We start from the raw sequence: 13,115 nt of genomic DNA, 5'->3' as shown, positions 1-13,115 counted from the left end.
TTTTCTCTACCAAGAGTCTTTTGACGTGTAGAACCACCCACTGTGGACTGCACCATGATTGATGCATGTGTTAGATCCACATTGTCCATACTTTAAAAAAAAATTTAAAATAAAAAATTAAAAATTAAAAAAATTCCCTCATTTTAAGCACGAGCCGAAAATTGAGCCAGATGCAAAGCTCAAAGTGAGCCGCAGCAAAGAAAGAATTTGGGATTGAACGGCTACAATTGAAACCTTTTTTTTTTTTTTTTTAAAATAAAAAATAAAAATTCTATCCAATAACCATTCTTTTAAACAAAAGAAAGAAAAAAAAAACATATATAAATTCAAGTGGTAGACAGATCTGCGACCAGTAAAAGTATCATACAATTACCTCCGCTTCTACCATCATCAAAACCAATCTATTAGTGTTGCAGCAAAGAATCCAAACCCAACAAGGAAGCTCTCCTGTTTCAGGACTTGAAACACATGATCATCCATCAGCATCCATGACTATGCTGCTTGGGTGCTCCCGAGGCTTGTCATGTGGGTGTAAGGCCCGCCACCACCTCCATCAGCATCATAGCCATCTTCATCGTCGGGGCTGGCGGGCTTCCACTGTTCTACCATGGGAGATAGAATGTTTACCACATTGCCCATCTCTGGTCTCTGATTAGGATCACGGGCAGTGCAGTGGCCTGCGAGCTCCGCCACATTCAAGATGCTGCGGAACGTTGCCTCGTCCTCGTCCTCGTCGGGTTTAATGGTGGGGTCCACAATATCATTGATCTTCATGTCAGCCTTGCCGATGAGAACTCTGCGGAACCACGTGACCAGATCAACTTCTTCCTCAGGCTGTGCGTCATCTGCCACTTTCCTCCCCGTGATCATCTCCATCAAGACGACACCGAACGAGTAGATGTCGGCCTTGGTGGTCACCTTTCCTGTCGCTGCATACTCAGGTGCAAGGTATCCGAACGTTCCGGCCAACCGCGTCTCCATGGAAGACTTCCCATCTGGAACAAGCTTAACCAATCCAAAATCTGAAACCTTGGCTCTCATATCATCCCCCAAAAGTATATTGGACGGCTTCAAATCACGATGAATGAAGCTCTGACGAGCCAAGCTATGCAAATACTCAATCCCTCTGGCCACATCCAATGCAATCGTAAGCCTCTGCTTCCAACTAAGTATTTCGTAGCCGTGATTTTCCACTTCAAAGAGATGCTGCCCCAAAGTACCCTGTGGCATGTATTCATAAACCAAAAGCTTCTCGTCCACGTCCGTGCAATAACCCTTGAGACCAACCAAATGCCGGTGTCTGACCCTGGTTAGCACCGCAATCTCTGCCAGGAACGAACTCGTGCCTCTCGAGCTGATCATGCTGGATTTCATCCGCTTCACGGCAACCTGGGACCCGTCATGGAGCACCCCTTTATAAACAACCCCAAATCCACCTTTACCCACGATGTTATCTTCACTGAAATTGTTCGTCGCCAGGCGAAGATCGTTGATTGAGAAAACCATGCTCCCGATTGCAGACACATTAGCGTTGCTATGCCGAGTTTTTGTTCGCTTCCAGAAAATGAAGATTAATAGAAGAACACCGAGAACAATCCCAACAATCAATACGACAGAGAATGAAGAGGTCGATTTGCCGCCAGGACTTCCATCTGGGGAAGATGCACTGGACCCACTCCCACCAGAACTCACACCGCCCCCACCCACGGTCGAGTTGCTTCCGAGGAGCGGATTGCCGGTTGTGTTCAACTTCACACTCGGGTTGAAAACGGGCACCTTCCCTGTGAGGTTATTGTTGGATAAGTCAACAGTCTGCAATTGGGACAGACCTGCCAATCCATTCGGGATCGGTCCCGTGAGTTTGTTGTTGCTCAAGATCAATGTTGTAAGCGATGTGAGATTCGTGATGGCGGGCGAGATGCTCCCGACCAAATTCTGCTTTGCTAGATTCAGAACGATGACATTTCCTTGCGAATCGCACGATACAAATGACCACCCACCGCATGGGTCGTCACCCGTCCAGGGATCAGAGAGAGTTTCTGGGTACCCAAACCCCGCCGCAACTAAGAGCAGCGTCGTCACCCTTGGATCGCAAGGCCCCCCATTGGCATTACAGAAGTTATTGTTGGTTATGGCATTGTCAACCTTCACCGCCGATGCAAAGCTCGGGAACGGACCTTGTAGATTGTTGTTGCCTAATGACACATTCACCAAGCTAGGGAGCGTGAAGATCGATTGTGGCAAAACCCCCGTGAGGCAGTTATCCTGGATCTGCAGATCAAAGAGCGAGGTGCAATTGGAGAGGTCCGGGACGGGCCCGGTGAAGGAATTGGTATGCAGCCATACCTGCGACAGATGGGTCATCGACCCAAGCACGTCAATGGGGCCCTCCAGCTTCGTGGTTGACTTCTGGTTGTTGAGCCAGAGGTTCTTGAGGCCGGAGGTGGCGAATGTATGGGGGAGTCCGCCGGTAATGTTGTTGTATGAAAGCCGCAGAGACTGAAGGCTTGGAAGAGAGCCGAAGAAATCAGGGATGGGACCCACGACGTTGGCATTGCTAGCGTAGAACAAGGCAAGGGGGGTTGATTGGGAGAGGTCGGGGATTGACCATGGTAATAGAGGGTTGCCATCGAGACTGACGGATTGGAGGCTGGGGAGGTTGTCGAAGAACGTAGGAGGAATGGAGGAGAACTGGTTCCCGTCGAGGTAGATCTCCTGGAGATTGATGAGGTTGGCAAGGGATGGGAGTGAGCCCGAGAGCGTGTTTTTCTGAAGGGAGAGGGATTTGAGGGCAGTGAGCTTGTTGAGATCGGACGGCAGAGATCCGCTGATGGATTGGGAGGCGATGTTGATGGAAACGACACGGCCTGACGAACAGACGACGCCGCTCCATTTCGTGTTTCCGCAGGGATCGGTTGAGGAAAGCCAACCTTGTGGGGTCGGGGTGAGGAGATTGGCTAGCTTTTGCATGGTGGAGAAGTCATCTGGGAAAGTGGCCGGTGATGATGGGGAGCTTGAGAGGCGGAAGATGAGGAAAGAGAGAATGAGGTAGCGTTTGGCTTCCCCCATTATTGGATTTAGTTTGGATTTCGTTTTTCTCTCTCTCTCTCTCTTCTAACAGAGAGAATGAGAGGGGTAGAGCTGAGAGCTAGGAAGAGACAGAGACTGGGATTCGGGGATAAAGTATGAAGGAGAAAGAAGGAAACTCTGTTTTCTTTATCTGGCGGAGCATGGTGTATTTTGCAGCAACGGCGGAAGTTTTTAGGGCTTACCATTACTTTTACTGTCCATCTAGGAAGCGGATCGCGTACTGAGGAACTCAGTACGCTAAGGGCCTGTTTGGACGGGCGACTTAAGATGGAGTAGGGTGGAGTAGGTGGGATTGGATTGTCGAATCCCATCCTGTCCGTATGCAGGTCTGTTTGGGCGGCGAGGGATTGTAGTCGACATGCAGATTTCGCTGGATTCTGTCGTCTTTCCGTGGGATTGCGAAATCCGGCGTTGGAGAACTCGCTGGATTAGGATCCCTTCATAGGGTTTGCATGTGGCGGGAGAGATGCTAGATGAAGGGTTTTTTTTTTTTTGGCACGAAGAGAACGGCAAGGATGACGACGACGGCCGCAACAAAGATCCAAATATTTCAACAGTCGAACTTGGGATTTGAGAAGCTGAGCCTATGGGAGAAGATGGCACGAATCTGGGGTATTGATGAATCCATGGATAGTAGATGATCTATTTCCGGAGAACGGGCATTCAATCGTTGTATCAAAGAGGTGGATCGTCCGGAGAATTATTTACCGTTTGACAAAGATCGAGGAAGGGTGGAAGGGAGGAAGGGAGAAGAGAGGCGATCGGAGAAGGAGAGGGTTTTTTTTTTAAAAATAAAAAATAAAAAATTAATTTTCTTTTTTGCCCTTTTCAGGTTTTCTCCCTCTGGCTCCGTTCTCTCACCATTTTTGACTGGATGGTGCATAAATCTATACCTTTCATCATCTTTGAGAGCTCATTTTTTGCTATTTGAGCAAAAATGAGGTAAATCCAAAACTCAAGTGGGCCACACGAGAGGAAACAACGAGGATTCACTGAGAACCGTTGAAAAATTCCTGTAACCAGAAAAGCTCTGTGTCAGGCTCATTTTTTCATATTTTAATTTCACCAGTGGTAATGACCCTATAAACGGTTTGGATGTCATCTAAACCACATCTGCACACCTTTGGCATGCAATCCCACGCCCGTCCAAACACAATCACTACATGCAATCCCGTGAGCCACCTGCCCGTCCAAACACGCCACTAGCTGGCCGCTGGATGTAGCAATCCACTAGGATTGTATGTAATCCACTGACACCATCTTGAAAGTCGTGCAATCCATCCTAATACAATCCAATCCCATCTAAGCCGCCCGTCCAAACAGGCCCTAAGCGCACTGAGTAAATGCTGTGGGGTCCACTGTGATTTATATATTTTATCCGGTCCTTACATCCATTTTAAAAGATAATTTTAGACCTGAAACGGAAAATAAAGCATATAAAACTATTAAATGGACCACACCACTGGAAACAGTGTGAATTGAACATCTACCGTTGAAAAATTCTTGAAGGCCACGGAAGTTTTGGAACAAGCTTATATTTATGTTTTACCTTCATCCATGTTTTTTCAATCTTAACCGTGGGCCTAGAAATGTTTCAACGGTGGAAATCATTATTCTCACTGTTTCCTATAGTATGGTCGTCTTCGGCTTCCGATATCCTTCAATTTTAGTCTCAACCCATTAAATGAGCAGGGAAAACGGATGAACTGCGTGGGTAAAGCACATACATTCACGGTGGGCTTGGCAGAGTTTACTCAGTACGATAAAAGCTTATAAGAGCTTCCTGAGTAACTCATTACGCAATCCGTTTCCCTTCCCTCTAACTTATTCAAAAGATAATACTTACCTGGATGAAGGGAAAACACAAACATCAGCTTAATCTGGCCTTTCTTTTAGCTTTAAGAAGTTTTCAACTGTGAACGTTAAATTCCTACTTTTTCTTAGTCCACAGAGCTTTTCATCTTCATCGGTCTTTGGCTCATTCCTAAAATGATATGGAAATCGGTGTGATCTATAACATACATTATGATGGGTCTTATACAAGTTCCACACGTTAAAACATTTTACTTTTCTTCTCTTGGGAATGGGATTGGGTACTGCCGGCCCACTTTAGGGCATTCGTTTGTACATGGTTTGGCCGGTGGCTCTACACCAACCAGCCAGCTGGTGTCAAATCTCTGTGACCCAACCATAAGTTATGTGTTTTATCCACGCTGACCCAACCATAAGTTATGTGTTTTATCCACGCTGTCCATCCATTTTGGGGTCACGGATTAGGTACAACCCCCGTCGTTTCCAAGCTCAGGACAGGAGGAGGCTTGGAGGGGCCACTGAGGTGACACCTTGATGTATGATTTTTATCTACACCGTCCATCTATTTTTCCATATCATTTTAGATTATTACCTCAAAAATATGTTAGATTCAAGCTTAAGTGGGCCACACCATAGGAAGCAATGGTGCTAAGGACACCTACCATTGAAACCTTTTTACGACCCACCATGTTGTTTATTTGTCATTCAACTTGTTGATATGGTCGTATACACATGGGTGAAGTGAAAAAATAAATATCATTTTGATCCAAAACTTCTGTGGTCTCTAATCACTTTTCAACGGCAAGAATTTAATCCCCTTTGTGTAGTCCACATGAGACTTGGATCTTTCTTATCTTGGGGCTCATATTCTAAATCATTAGGAAAAATGGATGGACAGAGTGGATGGAATCCATACATCGCATGGGCCCCTCAGAGCCCAACCTGTCTCAAGCTCGGAACAAGCAGGGGAAGTACCTAATCTACGCCCTCCATTTTGGCACCTCATTTCAGGGCATGAGCCCCATGTAGATTTAAATCTCAAGTGGACCACACCATCGAGAAACAGTGGTGATTTAAATCTTGGGAATGTCTATTGTCTTGTATAGTTTTCCCTCCACGATATGAAGAATAGGTTTTATTTTTTAAAAATAAGAAGAAAACATTTTATTAAAAAAAAATTAAAAATTAAAATAAAAAACCTCTCACCCTTAAAACTTCCTTAGACCTACTGTAATGTTTTGTCATCAAACTTGTTGATTAGGTCACATAACCCAAGATGTTAACAAAACATAAGTATGGTCATATATGACCATAGTGTGGGGCACCTAATGTGGAAGTAGTGCATATGTTCATATATGACCATAGTGTAAGTAATTACCAGCCGATAGTCATACGAAAGCACTTCTCTTTTTTTTTTTTTTTCCTTGGAGATCCCCTTGACTCAATTGTGGTTTAGGCTCAAGTCTCAATCGCCGAATACACCGTAGAAGGGAAATTTTCTTTTGATTCTCTTGCTACTTAGGATTTAGAACCGTCCACTGAAGCCTACAGGCCGATAGGTCCAATGATCAGAACTGTCCATGTTCTATATTCCATTCTATGAAAGCCAGCATGATAAAATTATACTGAAATTGGATATATTACAACTGTCTCTGTCTACACATGAACCTTGAAGTTTGGAGGGAGAATTTTCAATGGCTAGTATTCAATCCCAAAAATCAAATGTTAGGATCATAAATGAAGAGTGATCATAGGCTCGTATACATTATTTATTGTAGTAATAAGAATATGGACTGTTTAGATTATTAGACCTTCTCAGCATGTAGGTCCTAATTGATGACATACACTACATCCTAAGTGGGTCTACAACCAAAAGCTTTGTAAGGTCCACTGGCCATGTCTTTATGTCTATTTGATACCAGCTGCTTTGGTCCCCAATTTTGTCATATCAATATTAGGGCATGATCCATAAAATTATCTAAATCTAATCCATCCTAAGAAAAATTTGTTGAAGGCAATATATATTATGTATGAATATCAATTTTGAACACTAAAAGGCAAAGTTCTAATGGGTGATATGAAAATCCAAGACTCAAAGATTGGGATGATTATGAGGTTATAGCTTTTATAAGGAAGTGATGAGAACACATCAGTTCAGATCTCATCTAAGATATTATTGGAGGTGAAAGTCCATCCCATATCCTACCTAAATCCATGTGGGAAATCTGATTAATATATAAATAATAATAACAACAACAACAATAACAATAATAATAATAATAAGCTTTAAATATTAAAATTTGGTCAGTTTTGGCAACTGCTTTAAACAGTTAATCTCAAACTCTTTCGATTTAATTCTATGGTTGCCATTTGTGACATTGGTTTTCAGCATTCGGACAGGTAAGAAGACTGGCATGTGACATGAAAATGAGAAGAGAAGCAAAGGAATCAACGTGTCATGCGAAAGCTATACAGATGGGGATTGTGGTTTTCAGCATGCTGACAGGTAGGAATATAGGTGTGAACATATACTTCAAAGTCTCTCCTTGGGCTGGCATGTGACATGAAAAGGAGAAGAGAGGTAAAGGAATTAATGCGTTAAGCATGTCAGGCACCTATCAATTTAGTCACACCAGTATAGAAAGCTATGCAGATTGAATATTTGGTCAAATAATATATATATATATATATATATAGGGTCAATTACCGCATGGTATGGATTGGTAAGGGTGTGTTGATGTGGCATAATTTCCCCATCATGATGTTTGTTATATATGCACATCAATTATTCATCTTGTATGATCGGTTATGAAATGAGACAAAAAATGAGGTAGCTCCAAAGCAGAAATGGACAACACCATAACTAGGAGTGGGAGTTGAACACTTGTCATTGAAATCTTCTTGAGTTCCACAGAAGTGTTGGATCTTTCACAATTTTAGGACATGCCATGAAATGATATTGCAAAATGAATAGACGGTGTGAATATAATACATGTTAATGAAATTACATCTAAATCTATCTAACGTGCGAAAGTACATGTTGGAAGTAGAGATGAGAGAGGAGCATCGTGTAAGATCACTATTTTGCTTTACTTCTTATTATAATAGTAACGGTAATTATTACATTTTTTACCATACATTACTAAACCAAACACACCATTAGAACTCACAGGATATAATGAGTGTACAGTACTCCTAAAAAATATGGCTACCGGAATAGTTTTGTGTCCACAGTAATACTGTAACATCCAAACTATGAATCAAATGGGGTGGGAAGATGGGATGCACCAAAAATCATGCTGATAAAAATCTTACGTACATGGGCCACACCATATATGAAACAATGTAAAAACATGCCCAAATCTCTGAATTCAAGCAATGTGCCCACCAATATTTTGATTGGATTTATTTTGGAGCATCCATGAAATATGAGGCCCATCATTGTAAATGGTTTATATCATTGAAAAGACCATGAACCAAGCACCTACGACCCAACATATGTATCTTATTGCAACATACCATTGATGTACTCTAGCAAATCTTGTGTGTTGATTCTTTCCGAGAACTCTCCTTTCTTCTCCCTACTACAAGAGCACATATGACTTCAACTATACATGCATGTAAGTCCTTGCAAATGACTTGAACATTGGAATAAAAGAGGGTTAATAATTTGATAGATGGATGTGGTCTCTGCATGGTTATCATCTAAACAACTTTTCACACTAGCGCGATTGTGGTGTTTGACATGATTATAATGTCTATAGCTTATAACTTCCTTGGGCCTTTCCTTATGCCTCATTTTTACGTGGCAAAGTCCCGTGGCCCCACTATAATGTATTTGTTATATATATCAACACAGTCCATCCCATTTTTCTGATCATTGTAGGGCATGATATAAAAAATGAAGCATATCTAAAACTCAAATGGACCGCACCACAAATAGCTGCGGAAGCAATGCCACCCACTGTTAAAACCTTCTTTGGGCTCATGATGATGCTTATTTACTATCCAATATCCATTAATAAGGTCACACAGGCTTGGATGAACCGAAAAAGCAAATATCAGCTTGATCCATAACTTATGTGGCCTCAAGAAGTTTTTAATTGTAAACATTCAATCCTCACTGTTTTTTATGGTGTGGTCCACTTGAACTTTGGATCCACCTCATTTTTTGGTTCATATCCTAAAATAATCTGAAAAATTGGATGGACAGTGTGGATATTACACATACATCATGGTGGGGCATACAAAACTTTGACATGGTAACATGTTACATGCCGAGTCTTGTACACGGCCATTACGGAAACTTGCGTGGGATGCCGCGGACATTGGTTCAGATAACCCCGTGTAAGAAATCTTATTTACATTTATAAAATAATGATAACAATTAATCACTTTTAGAAACTGCTTTAAGTGGAGAATCTCCAACTATGGATTTAATCCAATGGTTGTTAATTCGGGGCTAAGGATTAATCTTCTGACAGGTACTCAAAAGGGATATCTCAGATGTCAAGACAGGGTTAAAAGTCAAAAGAAGAAAGGGCCCAGACATGTAAAACGAGGCAAATGAATTAATGAGCGAGTCATTCACGCAAACCGTCCTATCAATTTACTCACCCTAGCGTGGAAAGTTGTGCAAACAATGACATGGGAAGACCTTCATCGGCCAAAGTAGGACTAGTGGGATTTCATCCCACCGAGAGTCTACCACCCAAGCAAGAGCTCGGATCCTATTGCTATTGGATATGCGTAACTTGTGCTTAACTTTCCGTGTTCTGATCAATGGGCCTCACCTTGGATGAAACGTGGAAAGCTTCATGTTGGATGAAAGAGTGAAAGGATAGAACTCTTAGGGCGTGTTTGGCCGGGCGCTGGATGTGATATTAGGTGGGATTAGGAGGGATGGGATTGGCAATATCCTGGGATGGGCATGACGAGCCAAACAGATCCGGTGAACTTTGTCCCGGAATACGAGCAATCCCATGAATCTTAAGACAATCCACTGACATCACTATCATTACCTTAAAATTGATCCTATCCCTTGGTTGGATGGATTGGAAGGTAAAATCCCGATATATGCAAGGCGTGCCAAACAGACCCAGCGAACTTGTCCGGGATATAAGCAATCCCATGGATCTTAAGACAATCCACTGACACCACCATCATTACCTTAAAATTGATCCCATCCCTCCTAATACCATGGGATCTGCCCGGCCAAACAGGCCCTTACTGCCAATGTTGGAGTCGAGTGTATGGCAGGGGGAATATTTTTGTCTCCACAGTAATAATTGTGTAGGATCCAAACTATGAATCCAATAGTGCCCATCATGAAGGTGGGACATACCGAAAATCATGCTAGTTGAGAACTCACAAGGGCCACACCATATGAAACGGTGTAAAAGAATTCACAAGCCTCCAAATTCAAGCAATGTGGCCCACCTATATTTTAATTGGATTCATTTTTGGAGAATCCAATAGACCGTGAGGCCCTTCATTATAAGTGGTTTAGATCATTGAAAAGACCATGATCCGAGCACTAAAGCCCCGGTATATCTTATGGCAACACATGGTGATGTAGGCATGCAAACCTTTGGTGATAATCCTTTCAAGCACTGTTTTTTATTATCCCTGGGAGTAGAGGAGTTGAAGAGTCAACACGGAACAAAGAGATAGGAATGCAATTTAATAGATGATGTTGCATGTCCATGGTCATCATCCAAACAACTTTCCACACGAACGTGACTGATCGGTGCTTTATTTGCTGATTATCATGTTGTTATTATATAATATAAATTCATTGGTCCCCAACAGCAGCAAGCTGGTCCACGGTTTAGCAACTCCAATCTGTGTCCATCTGGCATTCCCTGCTCGAGCGGATTCAGTTGATTCCAGGGTCCATTGAGGTCGGTGGGTCCCTAACTCTGGGGTCCACCATGATGTATATTCCTTACATCCACGTCGTCGATGCATTTTGACAGCTCACTTCAGGGCATGATCCAAAAAATAAAGCAAATCAAAAACTTATGTGGATCAACAAATATCAGCTTGATCCAGTACTTTTGTGGCCCACAAGAAGTTTTTAATACTCAATCGCCACTGTTTCATGTGGTGTGGTCCTCCTGAATTTTGGATCTAGATCATTTTAGGTCTTGTTTCCTAAAATGAGATAGCAAAATTTGCCACTATTTCATGTGATGTGGTCCACCTGAATTTTGGATCTAGATCTAAAATGAGCTAGCAAAACAGATGAATGGCATGGATATAAATAAATACATCAAGGTGGGCACTAGGGTGAAGGCCGCACCAAATTCATAGAGGTTGGGACCACACCTAATCCACTCTCCATTGGGATCATCCAATCTGTGTGTCCAATAGATAACTGGTCTGGATCAATGTACTACTCATTTCACGAAAGCACTGTTTTTCCCTTTTACATATCGTCTTGCCTCAATTGCAGCTGAGGCTCAGGTCTCAATTGCCAAATACAAGAGCGTAGGATTAAATCCAGAGTTCATAAACCAGCTCCAACGGTTGCTCAAACCAGTAAAGAGAAAAAAAAATGTTCTATTTCTTCTCTTGTCACTTGGGATTTAGAACTGTCCAGCGGAGCCCACAGGCTGACTACTCCAATGATCAGAGCCGTCCATGTTGTAGATTCCTTCTAATTAAGAAGGCCATCGCAATAAAATTGCACTGAAAAGATGATTACAGCCGTTGTTGTATCTATAGATGAACTTTGTCGTGGGGATAGAGAATTTCAATGGCTTGTATTCAATCCTAAAAATCAAATGTTATTATTTGTTCTAGTAATAAGAATTTGGACGGCTTTTATTATTAGACTATCTCAACATGTAGGTCGTAATGGATGGTGACATACACTACATACTAAGTGGGTCTACAACGGAAAGCTTTGTAAAGGCCACCGGCGATGTTTATTTCACATCCACAGCGTTTTTTTTTTATTTTCCTTCACCCAGTTCCGTGTAACGTATTCAACAAGTTGGATGGCCAATAAACATTACAGTAGGCCTTAAGAAGTTCTTAATCATGGGTGTTCAATCACAACCATCTCCTCGAGTGGGATCCTCCTTATATATGAATCTGTCTCATTTTCGAGCTCATACTCTAATACGGGATCACAAAATGAATGGACAGTGTGTATAAGACACATACATCATAGTGGGGCTCACGTAGCATTTCCAACACCGATGATTACTGGAGAGATCACTACCACAGCCGAGTACAAGAGGAGGGCTTTCCAATTCCCAGTTCGTTGTTCAAAGAGCACACGTTCTAATTTTTTAACTTTTTATTTTTATTTATTTTTCTTTTCATCTGTTATTTTTTCTTTTTGCATGCGGATCATGTATATTGAAGGCACAACGTCTTGTCATTAGTTCACATTATTAGAAATGTAAGTGTTTCTTGTACACAACGGAGGATAGAAGAAAATGATAACGAAACGATTAGATCTATCGAGTTCAAGGCTTGACTTGAATAATCAATTTCTCAAGACAAATTTGCTGTCCTTTTTCTAGAATTTCTAGCAGTGCAAACGAAGGAAATCTGCAAATTGCCTTCAGGATACAATGAACTCTCAATCCGATTTTCAACATGAAAATTTGCACATTTAAGTGTTGAACAGATCTCTAGTTTTGAAACCGATATGCCTTAAGATGCTCAGAGAAAACTCAATAAGAGATTAGATTGAGAGTAATTGCATAGAAGAAGATATAATCTTAAAGATTAAGAGTATCTACTTCTAGATTATAGTATCCAGGATTTATATCAATTGAAAGGTTATGGTTTTCTTCTTGAAGAGGTGCTAAAGAGCCCCTTCAAGAAATCTATACCCATTCACAGCAAATAATTACCTTTCCTTGAAAGGACATGATTCTTTGTCCTATGGCAGTTATTTCTATACCCATTCAGACAATAGCAGTTATCCAATAGGAAAAACTATATCCACATAAGCGACACGTGGTATAGGTGTCACATGTACAATCATGTCACAATTACTCTCAATCATAAAAAAGGTAATAAAACATCAGGGTTAACCTCGGTTCAATACCAGTTGAACTATGGTCCAAAAAAGTTTGAATCGTGTACTAAAAAGACTAAGACTCTTATTGCTCATTGCGACGATGCGCACGTGCGAAGTGTTAAGTGCGCCTAATAAAGCGCCCAAGCAGCTTTACAGCCCATGATGCGCG

General features: G+C 41.8%; 1 protein-coding gene across 1 annotated transcript; it reads right to left on the bottom strand.

The window, feature by feature from the left end:
* Nucleotides 1–477: 477 nt before the first annotated feature.
* On the bottom strand, nucleotides 478–3,181 carry LOC131255852 (receptor-like kinase TMK4). Its single transcript, XM_058256740.1, has one exon. It carries the CDS (start codon nucleotides 3,067–3,069, stop codon nucleotides 493–495), a length of 2,577 nt encoding a protein of 858 aa, XP_058112723.1. The 5' UTR covers nucleotides 3,070–3,181; the 3' UTR covers nucleotides 478–492.
* Between the last annotated feature and the right edge of the window lie 9,934 nt (nucleotides 3,182–13,115).

This window comes from Magnolia sinica, chromosome 9, assembly GCF_029962835.1.
Source record: "Magnolia sinica isolate HGM2019 chromosome 9, MsV1, whole genome shotgun sequence".
NCBI classification, from domain to species: domain Eukaryota; kingdom Viridiplantae; phylum Streptophyta; class Magnoliopsida; order Magnoliales; family Magnoliaceae; genus Magnolia; species Magnolia sinica.
The sequence above is the reverse complement of the archived record's forward strand: the minus strand, read 5'-3'. Positions and strand labels throughout refer to the sequence as shown.

Bases quoted from the DNA above. Each gene is read 5' to 3' on its own strand.
- LOC131255852 (XM_058256740.1), bottom strand. From the start codon at position 3,069: ATGGGGGAAGCCAAACGCTACCTCATTCTCTCTTTCCTCATCTTCCGC.